This window comes from Homalodisca vitripennis, chromosome 8 (genome assembly GCF_021130785.1).
Source record: "Homalodisca vitripennis isolate AUS2020 chromosome 8, UT_GWSS_2.1, whole genome shotgun sequence".
In the NCBI taxonomy this organism is placed as follows: Eukaryota; Metazoa; Arthropoda; class Insecta; order Hemiptera; family Cicadellidae; genus Homalodisca; species Homalodisca vitripennis.
Window position 1 is genome coordinate 35,236,006 of NC_060214.1, and position 22,169 is coordinate 35,258,174.

Sequence of the window (22,169 nt, forward strand, 5' to 3'; positions counted from 1 at the left end):
AAGATTCAAAACTTTTCCTTTGTTTCTAAAACCATAATGGGACAGAATTTGGAAACAAATATTAGTATGGGATAATAAAACACATTGAAAAGAAGCTGGCATCTAAATTTGTTTAGTCTACTTAGAAAAAGAATCTCAGAATACCTTTCAATTGAACTAAGTCCATAAAGGACTTTGCGTTACTTGAAAATGATAGTTTATTCAAAATGGGTAGGAGTAGGTATATAGGTAGGGGTAGGAGCTGCCTCCTGTCAAGATCTCATGCACGTTCAGCATGAAGTCTGATAGTGCGCACTATCTCAGTAATGATAACTTCTGTAGGCTAGTTCTGCTGCAGCCTGTTTTAGTCGAAGTGTGCATGGGACGATGCTTCCTCACATCTAAGCTTGCTATAATCAAATATTAACTGATCTTTTTAAATTTCCTCAGCTGTAATCTTCATCTACCTAAATGTTTTGCGTAACCGCTTTTGAGCATCCTATTGTTGATCCTCTTAAGCAGACGTAATGTGAGAACAAAACCTATTAAAAGTCTGGTCTAATATGAGTACATCCCGAATAAGATAATCGTTTAAAATGAATCCATTGTTTTTGACCTTTGAACTGTATTTATCAAAGGGACAGCTTTACATAATGGTTATTCTCTAAACTTGAACACTTTCGCAGTGCGTAAACCACATGAGAGCGGAACTATTGACCGCAATGGAATACCGCATTTGATTTAAAAAAAAAGTAGCTGCTTAATTCAAAATAAGTATACAAATATAATAACAGACACCTGAGAAATAAGACATGAGAGAATTTTAACAAAGATGACAGCATCAAAATGTTATAAAGCTGTGAGAAAGAAACCATAATGACCATATGGGTTGCAGTTGTAACGGACGAGACGGGACTTGGGAATTAGATAATCAGAAAACTGTTGGCCGCAAAAATCTGATTTTAATTTAACCTTTCACATTAATAATTATTACAATACTATTCACATTCCCTAAACTGTAATTTTAAAAATATATTAATCACTCATCAGCGAAACAGTAGGTTACAAATTTAAGATTTTAGAGGGAAGGGCAAACACGGAGCGACGCGTTACGTGCGAGTACCGGCGATCAAACTCACTCCACGCACATACTTTTTCGCTACAAATTTTTATTAAAATGGCGGACTAGACTCCGTACGGTGCTGCTCCCAAACGATTTACTTGGCGTAACAGAGTCTAGAAAACGACCACAACTTGGCCCTGACACAGGCTGGAGTCAGCAGAATCAGCAAATTCCTCAGCCAGCTGCAGCTAAAGCTGCCACGGGTATCGGGCTACTTCCGCTTAACAACTCAGTTGAGATCAACTAGAATATTCCGAGCAACTATTACTTGGACTTATATCTTACTAAATAAATATATAATAATCACTGTTCCTTATTTCCTTTTAATAATTTAGGTGACGGTAGATATTTTGTAAGTAATAGTACTTACCATTTTACTGTTAGGAACAATGAAGAATCGTTGGTTGGTAGTACTACAAATATAAATACTGTAGTACTTCACTGGTCAATAATAATATTAACCTCACAGTGTCAAATGGTCAGGGGCTTTCTTATTGGGCCGTCACACACCCCTCACCCTTAGACCATGCTGTCCTCAGCATGAGGGTAACATAAAACGGTAAGTCCAATGTTCAATAGGTTTTCCACTTGTTTTTTTTTTTTGTTTTTTTTTAATTGATTCAGGAATTTGTTTCAGCTAATTCAACTGGTATTTAGGTATTGAAATAGAAAAAAAAGAAAAAAAAATGTTGGATGTCCTTATCTGGACTCTCTTTCGAAGTTAAATTCTTACTAATATATCTCGCTAAAAATCGATGGAAACTTGCAAACATACGTCGCTCGGGTGTGCCTCTCCCTTCACAGAAAGTCAATAAAACAAAAGCTTCATTAATTAAAAAAATAAACTTCAAAATTCAAGGTCGACTAACGTACTCAAACAATAACAAACTTAGTTTCAGAAAATGAAATAAATTGTTAACATAAATAATTAAAGTAACATGGTTGTTGAATAGTGACATCTATAATTAATACGCTCACAACAAGAAAGACACTCTAACACTAGGCAACCAAAAACATGTTTTAAAACAACAACAACCCTTAGTGACCCAACAACTATTTGCTGGAATTATAGAGAAGGAGGGAGATCGTTATAATTTTAGTTTCCTACTTCTTTTTTTCTTTTTTTTTTTGTCGAGCACACCACAGTGGAATTGCTTAGGTCCAATTATTACAAAAAGGTATTTAAGTGTGTCGATTAGGAAATTTTAAACCGCTACTTGCCAGTATAGGTGAGGCCGCATGGGCTTTCACTCGGGGCCGCCCGTAGGTCAGTCACCCCTTTAAAATTGGAACAGTTGTTAAGTCACAAGGTTCTTACTACTAAAACGAGAATACACATTTTAAGTTAAAAAAAGTACCAATATACAAATTGACATATATACTGCCATTAATAGCCAAAAACGAGGCAACTAGAATCCTTTATAACAGAACCTAAAGTCGTTGGCATTGCCATACACCTAGCAGTGCCAAACAGTGTTCACTTGATATTTTCTTAATCTAGCATTTTGAAAACTAAATTTAGAGGCATGCATACGATTAACATAGCAACACAGTAAAACAGCAAGTACTATTTAGCTCACTTGAACAGCAAAAATTCACGAATTACAACCTATAGTTTCCTTAAACAATCATCTATATACTATTGGAGTTTGAGTATTATTCGTTTGAGCTAGTTTAAAATAATATTAAAAGTGCTTGCGTAACATCTTGGTAGGCTGGCAACGGTTACAGCAGTTGTCTTGCTGATGGGGCCCGGGAGATCCCACAGCAAGGCATTTACCACAGTCTTAATTGCTGTGTGCTCATCATGTATTAATAATTTAATAATTTATTTATTTTCTTTAGGCATCCACAGTCCAGTATTGGGAAGCGATGGGAATGGGTATAAGGGGAAGGAGGGTGCCGGCTTTACCTTTCTGTGGACACCAGATATCACTCATTGGATATTGATCATATATTAATTTATGAAAAATTCTCCTTACCAGCCTCCAACGAAACCCTACGACTACTCGTTACACATAATAATACAACGTTAAATTTTTACAATGTTACAAATTTATACTATGACGAAACATGGCAAAATCTTGTTACTTACTAACTAAACCCCTGTAAATGGTCCCAATATTAGAAAAATTCGATTTTCCTGTTCAAGGCCTATGATAAGTGCACCATGGGTTCGACCCTTGTAAGTTCACACGGAGACACATCAATCTCGAAACACTGTCGAAAGTTCCTCATTCAGGTTGGCTCAACACAATATTAGAATTCACTTACGTTCGTAGGATCCTCATACGTCTGACACATACGTAACGGCTAGTACACACCAAGCTTGGATTTCGGTTATGCGATAATACCAGATCCTCCTGGCACGCACTCTCGTTCTGGTTGGTTACTCTCTCTAACGGTCTGCTCATCTGGGACAATCGACTTCCAAGGTCTCTGAGTTCCGCATCGGTCCGGGTAGCTTCGGGGTGCCGTCGGCTACCTCTCAGGCTGGCACGGAGCAGATTGGCAACTCGTACTCGATATCTCAAACAGATAAAAAAACAACAATTAATAACACAGTAATCGTAGATCCACTCAATATGACCTGCTTAACTATACGATGCTTAAAACGATTGACTCTGAGGTGCTGGAAAGTAACTCTCTAAAGAATACTCCTTTACGCTTAGAGTGCCAAAATTGGTCATCCAAGGCTTGGAGGACCTTTCAAAGTATCATTCACGTCCTGATTCAACAGTTCGGTTTCTTCTTTACTATATATCCCATCTACTCAGGAAAAGTTATCTTTCCAAAACCGCTCGAGTGCCAGGAAGCTGCCGAAGAAATCGGGCAGGCATCCTGTACCCGTCTGCAATCAGGTCACATCGATCCCGATTCGGAATTTCACCCACCCCCTTTCAGAATGGTTTGTACTAACGTTTAGACCAGCATCCCGTCTAAAGCAATTCAATACTACTTTGGCTTCACCCGAGGTAGTATAGATCCAATTCGGGTTGGAGTTCTAATTAGGACTGGGGATTTCAGGCCGGATATCAACTTTCTAGTGCACAACGTAATTTTCTCTTTCAGCAAAAGTTCAATTGGACAATTGGTCGTTGGTGTACATTAAATAATACTTCCGACAGAGGACACACTGTTAAAGGGCCGAAACTACACTCACTTCGGTAATGGTCAGATGAATAAACGGTATAGGTTTGTCTGTCCTTGCTAACTATTAATTTTGGTCGTCTTACTTCCCACTTCACCCATCTTTTCAGAGAAGGGTCAAAAACAGGATAAGTTATTACATTGAAAAACTTCATACACTTGGTTATCATTTTTCAATGGGAGCTTAATGAGTACTCTAAGCTGTGTTTCCGTAGCATACGATTTGATTATTGCAAATTTATAGAAGCTATGGAGGTTTTCTAACTTAACGTCTAAGAATAATTTTGCAGGTGGTGGTATAACCTGTTTTACAGATTTCAGGACCTCTAGGAACTGATGAGGGGGGTAATAGGTTGCTAGTCATCCTATTTGCAGCCAAGTCCTCTACAGCTTGGTGAAGTTGATTCATTCTTTGTACAGCAGGTTAATGGCATCTTTAATTTCTGACAAGGCACAACTTAATTTAAGTATTGGAAAAGAGTATTAAACAAACTTGAGAAAACGGATTCTGTTCTGGAGTTTTGAGCCATGTTGTCATGCATCACTTGGTGATACGCTTTCAAGATGTAAATCTTTTTATTTATTACCCTCGAATGGTTTAAAATTTCTGAGTGCATGTTATCTAAGACAGTTAATTGATCTGTCGTGTCGTGATACATTTCGTCATTCCTTATATTGGCCTCATCTATCTTACTATTCATAACTTCCAAATCGCTATCGATTACAGTTCCAAAACAAGAATTTTAGTACATGACCACCGGCATCAAACAGACCGCGCTTCTTTTGGGGTACGCGGCAGCAGAGTGACCAAGTCACTCGTTTTGCCAACGTAGTCGGTCACCATCTTTTGTAGTCCATGATATTCGTATCTGAAACTGGTTTCAAGGTCATGCACTATAGTATGTAAGCTGTTGTTTTGCGAGAGAAGATTTTGGGAAAAACTCATCATACTGACCTCTTACCTTTACCAAGATTATACTTAGATTTCTGTTTTCCTCTTCCACTCCTGTCAGGTTTGTACTGGAGCACCACAGTCCAGTAGCTGTCTGTAAGTAAAACGTCCCCTTCTTTCTCGAATATGACACCCTGGTGGAAGCAGAGGACACCTTCCAGGATCAAACAAAACGCCTAAAAAGGCCTACAACAGAACATCTATGATTTCATGTGACACGATCAAATTCGATATCCACCTTTTTCCCAGGCTATGTAGCGAGCACTACTCCCCAACTATTCCAAAGCTCTTCAAAAGTCTAACAAAGTCACCCCATCTCGCGGGTTCTTTCTTTACTCCGTTTTGGGCGTCCGATACTTGCAGGCCCGGCTACTGCTACCGGGGCTTGGGTTTCATCGTCACCCTTTACACCTCCGTTTAAGTTCTGCAGACCACTATCATCTACCTCTTCGTCACTGGAACTATTCTCGTCTTGCTTTTCTTTCTGCGCGGTCGAAGGACGCGGACGTTCTTATAAGGTTTTGATACGGTTCACGTGCACGACGACCTCTCGCTTTCGTATTCGAAGAACAACATTTAGAGGTGATACCACTCTAACTATGGGATATGGTCCTTTCCATAGTTTTGATAATTTCTTTACACGATGACGTCCTATACTGGGTACATGCAATAATACAAAACTGCCTTCGCGGAATTCGGTTGATTTAGCTTTCTTATCATACTGACTTTCATTACGGCCTCGGCTCTGGCTTTAAGCACTGCAGTTTCCTTGTAAGCTTCCTGTTAGTTTCTCCCGGAGTGCTTCGATATGATTGTCATATATATCTGTCTCATCCGTAATCTTCAGATCCGCTTCCATAGAACCTCCATTTTCCGACCAAAGATTAACTTCATACGGAGAATACCCAGTACTCTCATGAGATTGGGAGTTATAGGCCATGGTGACATAAGGCAAGTATTCATCCCAATTGGTCTGGTTCCGGTTAACAAAATGACTCAACATTCTCATCACAGTGGAATGGACCCGCTCCAGTCTGCCATTACTCTGAGGATGAAAACCCAGTAGTTTGGATTTTTCGAACGTGCAGAAATTTGCATAAGTCTTTAATTAAGCCGGATGTAAAGTTAGCTCCTTGATCGGTAACTAAGGCCTTTGGCACGCCAAACTTGGTTATCACCCTCTGCACTAGTGCTCGAGCAACACTTTCGGTGGTCTGATCTGGCAGTGGAACAAACTCACAGTATCTGGAAAAGTGATCCATAACACTGAGAATATAAACGTTGCGGGATTCGCTAATGGGGCAGAGGACCAACTATATCTGCCGCTATCACTTCGAAGGGCTCCTGGGGTTCGTTGAAGGAACGTCACCCAGGGGCGCTTTCGCTTTACCGTAATTCGTTCGTTGGTTACAGCTACGACATGTCCTGACGTAATTCATAACGTCTCTTTCCATACCTCTCCACCAGAACTTCTGTTTCACCCGGTCTAGTGTTTTTGCCACTGCGGCGTGTCCAGCTGTGGGCAAATCATGATTGATCCTAATTTATCTCCTGGAACTAAGGAAGTTGGTACTACAATTTTCTTTTCACCCGAGCTCAAACGGTACAGGACCTTCTCCGGGCTCATCCGGAAGTTCTTGGCTTGTCTCAGACCCTGAACTACGGGATCTTCGCGTTGACGTGTTTCTAATTAACTCAAGGTCAACGACAGGGAGCACTTTCCTGTTTAAACCGCTCGCACTGCGCGACTTAGCCCATCCGCGTTAGTGTGTTTTTTTTCCGGCTTTATGTTCTACCGTGAAATCAAACTCAGCTAGTCGCAACGACCATCTCATCAGCCTACTGCTAGGGTCTTCAGCGACATCATCCACTTTAGAGCGGAGTGATCGGTGATTACTTTGAAAGGACGCCCCAACAAGTAGCATCTGAAATATTTTTGTACTTCCAGACTAGACTAAGTAATTCGCGCTCGGTTGTTCGAGTAGTTCTTCTCGGCTGGGAATAATGTTCTAGAACAGTACGCTACGGGGTGTTCCCGGCCATCTATCTCCTGTGAGAGGACTGCTCCTAAGGCAACAGTTACTCGCGTCTGTCGCTAATATGGAACGGCTTGGTAAAGTCAGGGGTATATCAACACAGGGGCAGATATTAGTTTTGTCTTTAAGAGATCAAAAGCCTCCTGGACATTCTGGTGTCCACACAAAATTCGCTATCCTGTTTGGTCAACTCGAATAGTGGACGTCCAATGGTGGCAAAACCGTCAATGAAACGCCGATAATAGCCAGCCAAACCTAGGAAAGAGCGCACGTCCTTCACCGTAGTGGGCACAGGGAAGTCCCTTTACAGCCGATACCTTTCCAGGATCTGGTTCAACACCTTTCTTAGTGATTACATGGACCAAGATAGCTGACTTCATTGACCACAAAATTACATTTACTAAGTTGTACTGTCAGGTTCACATTTTGTAATTTCGATAGCACTTCACGAAGGGCTTCCAGGTGTGAAGGCAAGTCCCTGGAAAACAAAAATTATGTCATCCAAGTAGACAAGGCATTTCTAACACCTTTCAAGCCCATTAACACTGAGTCCATTAGTCTTTGGAAAGTGGCCGGAGCCGTGTTTAGTCCAAATGGCATACGCTGATACTCATAATGTCCGCCGGGGACATTGAATGCTGTTTTTGGTCGGCTATCTTCGTCAACTCGAATCTGGTGATACCCAGACCGGAGATCTAACGTCGTGAACATCTGGCACCCGCCAAGTGAGTCAAGTGTTTCTGTGATGTTCGGGAGGGGGTACACTTGTCAGGGGTGGTCACCGCATTAAGTCCTCTGTAGTCGACACAAAACCTTAATTTAGGGGTACCGTCGGGAGATTTCTTAGGCACAAGTACTACAGGCGATGCCCACTCGCTCTGACTAGGAACAATGATACCTTTGTTTAGTTGAATCTTTAACTAATTCGTCAAGTGTGGCCTTCTGATGGTATGGTACGCGATACGCTTTTTTGTAAATAGGGGCTGCATTCCCGGTTCGTATGACATGTGTCACTGCCGAAGTACAACCCAGAGGTTGGTCTTCACTGTGAGCAAGAACATTTTGAATCCCATGAGAGTGACTTCACAAGGTCTCGCTCGTGGACTTGGCAGATGCCTAAGCTTCTCGTCCAAGCACGCCTCTAAGTCGGACTCGTCAGAACGACTCACCATGCCTACTCTTGCCTGTGGCCTTTTGTAGCTATGAAAGTGCTATGTCGCGCACAACAGTGGCCAATTTCACTTTACCCTGTTGGTTCAGATTGCAACCCGTGCTTTGTGTACATGTTATGGCTCAATTTTCCTTTGAGGTCTAGAAATTCAATCCTACCCTGTTGAATTTTATCTCTATTTTTAGCTAAATTTTGAATGATGGATTTAAGAATTCCGTTGGCATCTCTCCAAGTTCGGATTTGAGGTCTTGATCATAGCGGTCAAATATCGACAGAACAGTTACTCTCGCTTTCCACTTCACCGGAAAAATTTTCAAATGCTTGTTTCAGGGTTAACGGGTAAGGCGCACACTTGTCAACATCGTTTGTTCCCCCTATCAAGATCACCGTGTCCGTTCTCGGTCAATGTATCAATAGTACTACCAAATTTCGAGGTTTACTTGTTTTAGTTTTCACATTGGGCATGAAAAAGACTTCTACATCAAAATTTCTAGGTAGTCTTTTCGGATAGTATTTCCTGGAGTCCACGACCATGACTGTCTGCTAAAACTAGTAGTTTTTGTCGCACAGGATTTCCTCCTTCCACTGGGTTGAAATCTCTGTCGAGCGTTCCTAACTTCAAGTTCTTGGGTAGAGTTAAACTCCTCAGCACTTGCGTTTTACGGTCTTGACCCAACAGCGGTTTCCTTTTACCTTTGTCAGGGTTTCGAGCAAGATAAACACCGTGCATGATAAAGTCAGGGGGTTCAATCACAACGTCCTTTCCTTCTAAGTCGTCGGAACCGGTGGCACATCGGTTAGTCTTCACTTGGATAATCTTTTCACACCGGGGGCGGAATTTTCACATCGCTACAGCAGTACACATAACGTTGCTGTTTTGGAGGTGCACAGCTAGCTGAGGGACGGTTAGGATCCGGCACGGCCTCCCCTTTCTTTATCCGATTTAACCAAATGTCTCCACCATACAACCGAAGTAGACCATGTTCAACATTTATTTCTCCGTTTCCTTTGCCCAAAAATATCGCAACCAAGTACGGCTAGGTATCCCTTAGGGAGGTTCCCAACCACAAAATTTCCTACCACTTCAACGCCCGGTTTCATTTTTAAAGTCAACTCTTGTCGCCCGTAAGTTTTCAATGTCCTACCAGAAATACCTTTCAAAATTACGTCTGGTTTGGTGAGCTCAGCGGATGAGGCTCCTCTTTTTACGAGGGAAAACCTGCGCTCCAGTGTCAATTAGGACCTTTTCCCTCTGCATCTTCTATCTTACCGATGGCTACAAGTTCATCTACCACATCTCGAATCTCGGGGACGGTCCTGACCTGCTTCTCTTGCAGTTCTTTTCTTACAGTTCTACACATATTTAGTTCACCTTAGTAGGTAGCTGCGAAACAGCTTCCTTTAATTTCCGGGGCTTTCGTGTCGGTGGATCCACTTACCCCGCTCCCGTTTCCCGAAATGAGGTCTTTTAGAGTCTAGTCGAACTCTACAATCTTTCTGTATGTGGCCTGCCTTGTTGCAAACGCCAGCACGTTATTCGGACTAGAGCGGTCCTCTCTTTTATTCCTGCAGTCCCGAGAGATGTGGCCTTTCATATGACAATTAAAACATGTAATATCTGAGGTATTGGCTGCCTGGAACACCTTGCGTTCAGGCGTGGGACGGCATTGCCCCGAGTCGGGCCCGCGAGGAGGAGGAGGATATGCTAAGTCTGGCTCGAGTACACCCACGTTAGATGTTACCGCACGCGTGGTGACGGACCTCAAGCGTCCCGCTTCTGCCTTTCTACCCATCACTCTCAGTTGTTCAAAGAGAGGGTAACATCAAAAAGAGCAAGCCGGTCTTGCAGCTGGGGATGTAAGTTATGCAATATTTGCCTAAGCTTTACTTCTTCCACTACGGGTGTTGACAGGCGACTGTACAACCCCTCCATCGCAGCGATAAATAAGTCAATGGGGTTCCGTTTCGGCTTGAACTCGATTGAATATCTCTTGCTGTAGGTATATGTCATGGTCAGGATGTTGGAAGACCAGTTCCATATCCCTACACAGCTGTTCCCAGTTTCTTGAGACGGCCTATCGTGGATCGATACCACGTTAGGGCAGGTCCAGTGAACAAATCCACTGCCGAATCAAACAGTTCGGTTGTTGTGGGTGACCCCTCGAGCTCTGCGCAGTTCTTCTGCTCTCTGCAGAAACGCCCCTACGCTCTGTGATTGGCCGTCAAATTGTAAGCCCCATTTATACACAGGCACTCTCTTACTATGTGCGGATGACGTTAAGTTAAAATTTTGTTGCGGTGTGATCGCGATGGTTGAATCTATTTGTCGAGCAAGTGCACCGACAGTGATGTGGCTTGTTTGCCTCTGGAGGCGAGTGCACATCCGCATTTTTGGGCCGCGGGGTCTGCTCGGCTGCTGAATTTTCAGCTTCGGCGTTTGCCGCGTCTTTCTTGGCTTCGGCCGCGTCACACAGTTCTTTGGGTCTTATCCATTAACACCTCATGACGTTTTGCGATACTTTTGTCACCCAATGCGCCTATTGGTATACGTCCCGCCCTTAAATAGTTATGCCACATCCTGGCTTGAAGACGCTGACCTTCAGTGTCTGTATAGTCCCCCCTCATATTCATTCGCGGAGGCAGCCAATGACTTATATTTATCTTCACAGGCCTCCAGTTCCTCATCTACATTTAAGGAAGCTAAGACAGCCTGATCAATAGGCGTTACCTGCCTTAACACACTTCGTCAGCCGTTTTCTTAAATCCTCAGCCGTACCGGAAAGTTAGGCTGTCCTCGGATTTTCAATTCATATTGATTCTCTTCCTTTTTCAAGAGATACGCGTTCATAGTGTATGCCAATACTAAATTCCAAAGGGGAAATGAAAATTCCATACACTAACTCAACTCTTCAAATAATTTCAAAAATTGTCCACGTTCAATTAATCAATTAATTTTTTTTTTAATTACTCGTCATTAAATCATACCCTCACGCAATATCTCTTCAAATTGTCTAACTAATCATCACAGTTATACGCCTAAGTCCACGTAGCGTTTAATATTTTTAATTTAAAAGTCGATAAATTTAGTTCCTGATTTATGAATAAAACTTTTTAGTCAATAACAAGTTTTAATTATTGAATTAGTCACTAAGCTATTCCTCACACCGCCATAGGCACCCTACCGTAATCAGTAAAGTCCAAAAATTTCGACTAAGTCCTTAGCTCAAAATATCGAATTAAATCCCGAAATTATCATAGAATAGCTAGTTATCACTTATTGAATCGGTAACCGTTCAATTCTAATTTTGCTTTGATGCTACTACTTATGTTGTAAGTTCATACTATCAATCAATAATAATAAATAAATAATCAATAATTAGTTAATTTTTATAGTATGTCAAATGCGCTGGCGTCTTTTGACCTGACATGGAAAATTAGCCACAATGCGACTCTATATTTTTCAGAGTCGATGTCTCAAGTTATTATTATTCTATTTATTTTAATTTGACATTAAATTCAATCAATCAATTATAATTAATTATCAGCCATTTTCAATGACGCCCAGACGGGCTTCCAACGCACTTTAACACACTAGGTATGGTTATTCTAATATTAGTTTATACTAATACTAGGTTTAGTTTTAAAAGCTTCTATTGTATGTTAAACAGGTTTAAGTTATAATTAGAATACTGTTAACTAAGAATAAGTAGCAGTTAACGTGGACTGTTAGGCTTCACTGCCTTTATGATAGCCTGAAACTGATGCCTAGATCAATGCATCACTATTAAATTTAAATACGTCTTCCAAATATGCCTTTAATTTAAATTGATAATATATTACCAGATTATGTTCAAATTTCAACTAATTGATTAATATTTGTGCCCTTCCTCTAAAAATATACAAAAATAAATTTTTAATAGAAGAAGAACTATTAATTAATCTGTTAGCTGATTATTATTGCTAGCTTAGGTTAAGCGTAATAGATTATTTTTACTTACTGGAATCGCTGATGATCCGCAGTCCCATCTCCACAGGGTTTCTCAAACTCCGTAGGACTCGCAGAAACGTGAACGTGGAAACAATTTAATCACGGACTTTTGAACCGCACCCCACACCTGACACCACTTGTAACGGACGAGACGGGACTTGGGAATTAGATAATCAGAAAACTGTTGGCCGCAAAAATCTGATTTTAATTTAACCTTTCACATTAATAATTATTACAATACTATTCACATTCCCTAAACCTGTAATTTTTAAAATATATTAATCACTCATCAGCGAAACAGTAGGTTACAAATTTAAGATTTTAGAGGGAAGGGCAAAACACGGAGCGACGCGTTACGTGCGAGTACCGGCGATCAACTCACTCCACGCACATACTTTTTCGCTACAAATTTTTTTTAAAATGGCGGACTAGACTCCGTACGGTGCTGCTCCAAACGATTTACTTGGGCGTAACAGAGTCTAAGAAACGACACAACTTGGCCAGACACAGGCTGGAGTCAGCAGAATCAGCAAATTCCTCAGCCAGCTGCAGCTAAAGCTGCACGGGTATCGGGCTACTTCCGCTTAACAACTCAGTTGATCAACTAGAATATTCCGAGCAACTATTACTTGGACTTAGATCTTACTAAATAAATATATAATAATCACTGTTCCTTATTTCCTTTTAATAATTTAGGTGACGGTAGATATTTTGTAAGTAATAGTACTTACATTTTACTGTTAGGAACAATGAAGAATCGTTGGTTGGTAGTACTACAACAATATAAATACTGTAGTACTTCACTGGTCCAATAATAATATTAACCTCACAGTGTCAAATGGTCCAGGGGCTTTCTTATTGGGCCGTCACACAGTAGCGCAGTTAAAATAGTTAAGCTTAAGCGAATCCACCCTGCAACTGGTGGATATGTGTTATTGGTAGACAGTTTAATAAGCGAATTTTAATTACTGGTTCTTCCAGTTTTGGTTGAACATTAGTCGGTTAGAAATAGATCCTCACATCGAGATAAAATATTTCGAGAATCTAATCGTGCCAGTAAAGTTTTTACGCGATGTGAACCCAATGACTTAGACGTAGTTCCGGCCACGTAAGCCAAAGTATTTTATTCTAATATTTACTTGGAATAACCGATTACTACTAAGCGTGTTGCATACGATTACAATATTACGACATTTTGTGGATGATTGATGATGGCATGGAACATGGAACAACAATACATGATTTGTTTATAAGATTTTATTCCAGAATTTTTATTTATTATTTCAGTTGTCATAAATCCATAATTTAATTATTAGAATACATGGACAACGAAAATAAAGTTCGGAATTACAAGACTGTAGTGAAAAAATACTAACAAAATTATAGAAACTAATATAAAGAATAGTAATGAAAATGTATAAATATTTATTACTTTGATATTTAGAAGTCAGTGATGATTTTAGTATAGGAAATATGAAAAAATATGTATAGAATAATAGAAATACAACTCTTTTAGTATCTAATATTATTTTAAAATATAAAAAATAACCATTTAATAATTAGCAAAGGTACTTTTTCAAGATATGTTTTAACAGCCAGTTATAAGAAGTACACTTCTGTCGGTCAGTTTTGTGACAGCCTTTGTACTTTTTCCTTATTATAATTTATTCTACAGCTGATTCAAAGTGTGACTTCAAATTACAATTGAGAGATTCTTGGAATTTTTGATGTAGCTTTACAACTGTATAGTTACAGTAAACTAATTATATTACTATAACTAGATTCAAAACACTGAATTTCTTCGCTCTCAGATCTTTGAAGAAATATAATTTCAATTTCTTGCAGCATCAGCGTAGAAAATCAAGATCAAAAGAGTCTTTATGTAAAGAACTATATTTAAACACACACATATATATATATATATATATATATATATATATATATATATATATATATATAGGTTAGAATTTTGTGATGACTGATAGAAGACAATCTCTGATATAATTAATGTCATAAAGGAATAATAGGATTTAAGACATTTCACTTCGTTAATCTTAAAATCGTTTAAAACATATAGCGATGGCAAATTCATTTAAACTTTAAAATAATCTGATTTCAATAGCAAACCTTAAGTTAATTGCTTACCTTCTGAATTTTGCATATCCACCATAGATGTAAAAGATTATAATGTTGTAGGTGACTAGCCAGAATAAGTTGGTGGTTCATCCTCCAGTGGAGGACCACCTACGTTGTGGATATCACATATCTGGAACTGTGCTTACTCTCCAAATGATCAAAATAAGTATGGCTACGTTGCAGGTGACTAGCCAGAATCATCTGGTGGTTCATCCTCCAGTGGTCCACCCCACGGTCTGGATATCACATATCTGGAACTGTGCTTACACTCCAAATGATCAAAATAAGTATGGATACGTTGCAGGTGACTAGCCAGAATCATCTGGTGGTTCATCCTCCACTGGTCCACCCCACGGTCTGGATATTACATATCTGGAACTGTGCTTACACTCCAAATGATCAAAATAAGTATGGATACGTTGCAGGTGACTAGCCAGAATCATCTGGTGGTTCATCCTCCACTGGTCCACCCCACGGTCTGGATATCACATATCTGGAACTGTGCTTACACTCCAAATGATCAAAATAAGTATGGCTACGTTGCAGGTGACTAGCCAGAATCATCTGGTGGTTCATCCTCCACTGGTCCACCCCACGGTCTGGATATCACATATCTGGAACTGTGCTTACACTCCAAATGATCAAAATAAGTATGGATACGTTGCAGGTGACTAGCCAGAATCATCTGGTGGTTCATCCTCCAGTGGTCCACCCCACGGTCTGGATATCACATATCTGGAACTGTGCTTACACTCCAAATGATCAAAATAAGTATGGATACGTTGCAGGTGACTAGCCAGAATCACCTGGTGGTTCATCCTCCAGTGGTCCACCCCCACGGTCTGGTGACCACGTCCCTGGGACTGCGCTTACCTGCCACACCCCATCACTTCCACGGCGGTAACATGAAGCTGAGATGTGTGGCCTGCGTCTCACCCGTATTGTGGCAAGGCGACATGGAAAGTGTAGTGGAGACACCCCTTCTAGTCAACAGGGAGGCTATGCTGTTAGGTGCGTCAACTGTGTTCTCACTTCTTACATTACAAACGTATTAAAATATTTAATTTACAAACAGTCATCTAAATTATTCGTATTGCAATTCCAATGCGCTTATGATTTTTCAGTAAATTCTGAATCAAACTTAATCTAGTAACAGTTGTGCCTTTGTCTTCTCCTGTATTTTCCTGCAATATTAAAGCATCATTACTGGCAAAACTAATATAAATGTTTGCTAGGGGTTTGTAGATTTATTAGATAAGTGATGGTCTTCAAAAGATATCCCTCTCAGAAGGTTTATTTAATTGTGTCATAAATAAATAAACGCATATAGTTAGACATTTTCATAATAAGTCCTGACAGTAATATATCTAAAGGACTTAATTCCTCTATACCGAATTCTACGAATCTTGGATGTTGGAATGAAATTTAAAGTAAAAAAAAAATATTTAAAAATGTGATGAGACGTTTTTCAATTATATAAGGCCGTTACTTGGGGAAGAAAATAACAATCAAATAAATAGATCTTTGACAGCACTAATTTTAGCTATTAACGTCTAAGGACGTTATATTTGTTGTGGATATTTGTTTCAAATCACCACCAAAATGTACTTTTAACTAAATATGAGTATTTAAAATACGTATAAATGGCGATTATTTTTTTTAGTTTCATAATGCATTTTCTGTTAAAAGTCAAATTTATAGTTAAGAAACATTAATTATTGGTGCAAGCTGTTTCGTTCTACCGCCCCTGTACTACCCACTCCCATCCTGTACCAGCTCCATTGGATCACTTTCTACCTCGTAGAAACATTCGGCATCTAAAATAACATCAAACCTGTGAGCTTACATCTCAGAGACTCTTGGGTCCCCTGTGTCCCCTTATTTATGTATCACTGCTCCATATCCACCGTTGTCACAGTTGGAAACTGGGTTCGTAAATATGCTTTTTCATTTTTGAAATCCAACAATATTTAAATTGTAATTGGAATAGTATGTAATTTAAAGATTTCAGGAATTTATATTTTTCAGGAAAACTGCAATTCGTTCTTAAACAATTCCGTACTTTAGTGTGTTTTAGAAGTATCAATGGTACGGCCACTTTCAAAAGGTTTCATTGGGTTACTCAAAGTTTTATTATTTAAAACTTAAATAAACTTAATAACTTAATAAACTAAATAAACTTAAAATTATTACGATATATGGGCTCGTAAAGTCTTCATAAAGCAGTAGCAAATGTAAATATTCGCATTTAATAACTGTTTTTAAGACCATTTCATTTTTAAGAAATCCCTGGCATTGTGTCAGTCCATAGACATGTTACAGAGACCGGGCCTAGTAGTGGATGAATGCCCCAAGCCGACATAGCAGCCCGGGCATCGCGTGCCACATAAACACCGGTTTACATGGAAGGGGCGGGACATCGCAGATTTAGAGGATAATGTGTCATATTAGACTAATCACACTTAATGGATAGGCTGTTATACTGTTATTGCCCACCACCAGCTGATGTTTATTTCACTATGAGGACCTTCATAAAATGTACGTAAGGAGCTTTAATGTTTTTATGCGTATATTGTTTCAATTTAACATTTAGAAATAATCATAGGATTATTTGAGGGGGATTAATTATATCACTTTCAAGTTCCTGAAGAAAGTGATAAGGTTATATTTACCTGAAGAAAAGATCAGATTGCAGATCTAGAAACGTAGTGTTACTGAATATTTAGGTCAATTAAAGATGGCAAATGTCCGGAAAATCTTTTTCCATTACTTTCTCATAGCCACTTTGTCAAATTTGTTGATTAAAAATAAATCGCAATAATAAACATATTGATTGGGGAAATTAACCCTGATTCTATGACCAGTCCTCTTTTTTGCTTGTTCAACCTCATAATCTATATAATATAAAATTAAATATTGAGGTTACGGACTTTGGTGGTTGGTCTGAAACGTAATCATACTTAACAATCAAAGCAACAGAGTTATTTATACAGGTTTTTAATTAACCAGGATAAAAGTCATATAGGATTTCTAATTTTTAGATATCATACAAACATACAATAGCTCATTGAGTTTGTCTAAGAGAAATCGTTTCTATTATTTTTTATCGAATAGGAATGCAGTATGTATGCCTTTCACTCCTATTATTTTTTCGATTTTTTATTTTCTTCTTTTCATGCAGCTCGATTTAATAGCTGGAGTTTCAATAGTAAATATTTTGGATTGTGTTGGAATGTTTCTCACTGACATAGTAGGGTATTTTTAATGAGTTTAATATATCTGAAAAATTAAATACAGAGACTAACTTAAACCGGAACCTCCCAGAGGCCAGAACGTAGCACATGGCGTAAACTACCAGAGGCTAGAACCTGCCAGAAGCAGGAAATTGCCAGAGACCGTAAACTGCCACAGGCAGGAACGTATCACAAGCCGTAAACTACCAGAGGTTGGAACCTGCCAGGGCCCGGAATCTGCCAGAGACCGTAAACTGCCACAGGCAGGAACGTATCACAAGCCGTAAACTACCAGAGGTTGGAACCTGCCAGGGCCCGGAATCTGCCACAGGCCGTAAACTGCCAGAGGTTGGAACCTGCCAGGGCCCGGAATCTGCCACAGGCCGTAAACTGCCAGAGGTTGGAACCTGCCAGGGCCCTGAATCTGCCAGAGACCGTAAACTGCCACAGTCAGGAACGTATCACAAGCCGTAAACTACCAGAGGTTGGAACCTGCCAGGGCCCTGAATCTGCCAGAATCTGCCACAGAGGCCGTAAACTACCAGAGGTTGGAACCTGCCAGGGCCCGGAATCTGCCAGAGACCGTAAACTGCCACAGGCAGGAACGTATCACAAGCCGTAAACTACCAGAGGTTGGAACCTGCCAGGGCCCTGAATCTGCCAGAGACCGTAAACTGCCACAGGCAGGAACGTATCACAAGCCGTAAACTACCAGAGTTTGGAACCTGCCAGGGCCCTGAATCTGCCAGAGACCGTAAACTGCCACAGGCAGGAACGTATCACAAGCCGTAAACTACCAGAGGTTGGAACCTGCCAGGGCCCGGAATCTGCCACAGGCCGTAAACTTCCAGAGACCGGAATATTCTATAGGCAGCAACCTGCCAGAGGTCGGAACCTGCCAGGGCCTTGGAGATCCTTGAGGCTGAGAACTCTCATAGACTGGTAGCGTCCAGAGTTCAAATGCATCCAGACGCTGGAAGCTGTCAGAGGCCTGGTCTTAGATATTTCAGGCTTTATTTAATTGAAATCAGTGGCTTGAATGGATTAGTTTTTTCAGTGCTTGACATAAATACAAGTTTTTAGAATTACCTGAAACTTGTTGCCAGTGAGCCAAAAGGTCTTATTGATATCATTATTAGATGGATGTTTACAACATTATAACAGAATATTTTGTGTCTTTCGTAAATAAGATTAGTTCCATAAAATTAGTCAAGATTTAGGCTATTTAACACCGAAGTTAAATAATATCAACTATCGTATAATATCAACTAAGCATAAAGCACTAATTAATTAATCGCGTCGGTACTTCCCAATAGGAACTCATCTACAGAATAATAATACTTTTCAAGCGAAAACAATATTAGTTTTTGAAAAAATCTTTACTGTCTTAAAATCCAGAAGCAACAAGTTGTACAGCCGATCCAGGAAGTCAGTCTATGAATAGTGAAAACGATGAAAGAGGCAGTATTTTACAGATGTAAACGCTTGGAAGTAATAAAATATTAACTAATATATAAAGCTAGAGGTCTGCAATGATCATGATACCTGGTTCTTCGTAGTATCTACTTTGTCCATTTCAAAAACTCTTTAGGTTCAGAGGGAGATCTCCAAAAGTCAACAGGATACTTTATTATCCCGTATAGGGACTGTACAATTGTTCTGAATGTACAATATACGAAATGTATTGATCTAAATAACATTAATTTTTTAATTAATCTATTAGAAATGTGTATACCCAAAACAAGCGAAATTAAAATAAATTTGTTGTTTCTGTTTCAGTCCGCAGCTGGGCTCCACTTCACGCCTTCTCCCCGCAGTTAATTTTTCTCCCGTTTCTCCTCATCTCGAGGATGTCGTGATTGTCCCGGCTATGAGTGACCGTGTACATAGCCCTCGCTCCGAGCACACTATAGATATAATGTAACAGATTTTAGTGTATGGAGTGGATACTATAGAATATATTATATGTATGTACTTGCCGAAAGTGTCACTTAAAATTTAATCTATAATGTAAGTCTGAAATTTGATATAGTCGATGATGAAACAGTTTTGGTTATTTATACTGCTATCAATATTTTATGGCTGTCAATACGTACATACCAGTTAGTGATTTAGTTTTTATTTGGTAAATATAAAATATTAAATGCAAATTGATGTTGAATGTAAAATCAAATTGAAATATTTATATTCATTATTACATGGTCGTTTTCAAAATGATTACGTAACAAACCAATAATTACATATTTATTACTATACCATAGACAAAAAGGAGTTAAATTTTGGCTTTTCTTAAGAACATGTCTATCTCATTAAATTGAATAAGGTTCCGTTTTTGTTCATAAAAGTTTTTGAAAGAAAGTGGAGTAAATTTAAAAATATGAATAAACACCGCTTAATTTTTTAGTAATGATAAAAAGACAAGTACTTGTAATTTGTTACTTTTACCTTTAAAATATAATATTAAAATATACAAATATACGTATATATTTTATTTGCAGTATTAGTAAAATTATTATTAAACCTGTGTCATTTCTTTATATATTTGTCAATATAATAAATATTTACTATTAAATATTAAAATTTTTTGTGCCTCAAAATAATTAGTGCATAAGATAATGGCTATGTATATTATGTGTGCAGAGAAAAGTTATCATGCCACAAGAATGATAACAGTGAATATAATTTACATAATAGACAGTTTTTGAAAGCCTATCACCCTCTCCAATATACGCAGCGCGCGCGTGTGTTTATGTATTGTTTGCTTGTTTTGTAAAGTGATTTGATCCATCGCCTTGGAGTTTGAGATATATTCTTAATTTTTTAACTTATTCTGCTGTCAAATTTTACTTTGTGAAACTTGAGTTCAACACCACATATTTATTATTTAAAAGTTTTTTATATTTTTTATACCTTAGGAAATTTCAACACTCGTAGAAGAGCACGGATTTCAATATTCGAAACGTATTGCTCTATTTTGCAACAAATAAGGATGGAAAATGTCCGAAATTTTATTATCCTTCTAGAGTTGGTTATAAACTTAGAGATAGAATTCTATAGTTTCCATCTGAAAAGTGAGGGCTCTGCTGACCTTGGACCTTCTGAAGCAGGACTATTCTCAGTAGGTTCAAGTTAACGGTTAAAAGAAGTAGTAATACAAGAGAGACAAATTCTATAGTAATAAAATTAAAACATGTAAATTATAAATTTAATCTAAATACAAAATTGGACTAAAATAGTCATTTTCAGTGTATGCCATCGAAAGTCAAATAAAGAGTTATGATCTAGATTTTGCGGTTGTAAGGTTGTGGTGGTATTAGAGACTGGAGTGAATTAACCCGGTAAAGTTAGATTATGAACCATATATATCTGCTTGGTTATAGTGTCAAAGAATTTATTAGTAGGTTCGATCGGCAATTCAACACACTCACATGAAGTTTCACATATTTTAATTTTATTTCAAAAAAATAATTTCTTTCTTAAGATCATTATTTAAGATCAGGAGTATCCTATTACACATATAAATTTCGTACTGATCTTGAACTAATTGTAATAATCGTTTATAATAACCATTTAGATTTTTAACGACAAAAAAATTTTTACTTAAATGTTATCTTTCAATTGTTTTATATTTCAGATAAGTTCCATATGCACATAAAGCATAACGTATATTTGGCGTGCGTTGAAATTAGAGAAATCTCTCTCTTTAAATATTTCAAACAATAACAATGATCAAAGCACGCAAGAATAGATTTTCTCTTTAAATATGTAAACAATTACATTTTAACTTACGTAATAATCTGTGTAAATAATCTTTAAATTTGTTGCTTTAAATATAAGTACTTATGAAATTGACATAAAACGTATTACTATTAATTGATTAAACTCTGATATCAACTAATGTTATTTTATTTATATTTAGTTACAAAATTTCTTAACTTACATAATTACTATACACTAACACAAGACACTCTTACGCCTAAAGTATTTTTTTCCCACACTTAAATCACACTCCCTCAAACACCCGTTATTTCGTTTACTCGCGCGTCTAATGTGAACTATAGAGGGCTCTGGCTGACTGGTCTCTCCTCTCTCCAGCTTTGTGTTTTGGAGCATCCCCCATCGTTTCCTGGACCTCGCCCATTGCGAATCTCTGCTGATGATTGGTGAATACCAATATTTAGGTATCAGCATGCTTGGTGGGAACTGTTAAAATGATGATCACTTTCTGTTGCCTAGCAGCTGCATGGAAGCGGAAGTCGGTATCCGCTCACCGGATACCACTGTGTGACTAGACAGTCGGCACGCTTCGTAGTATGGTTTGTATTCCTATACTTACTTTCCTACGGTGGGAAAGTGGTTTCTCTTTAGTCATGAATTTTGATTTTCTAATTATTTCATATC

General features: G+C 38.6%; 1 protein-coding gene across 1 annotated transcript in view; it reads left to right on the forward strand.

Moving 5' to 3' along the window:
- The window catches only part of LOC124367556, a 42,672-nt gene extending 22,407 nt beyond the window's left edge, over positions 1-20,265 (forward strand). The window contains exons 6-7 of the mRNA XM_046824489.1: positions 15,324-15,546; positions 19,548-20,265. Of these exons, the coding sequence (XP_046680445.1) occupies positions 15,324-15,546; positions 19,548-19,627 (303 nt within the window). The 3' untranslated portion in view covers positions 19,628-20,265. The remainder of the gene's footprint in view (positions 1-15,323; positions 15,547-19,547) is intronic.
- The last annotated feature ends 1,904 nt before the right edge of the window (positions 20,266-22,169 follow it).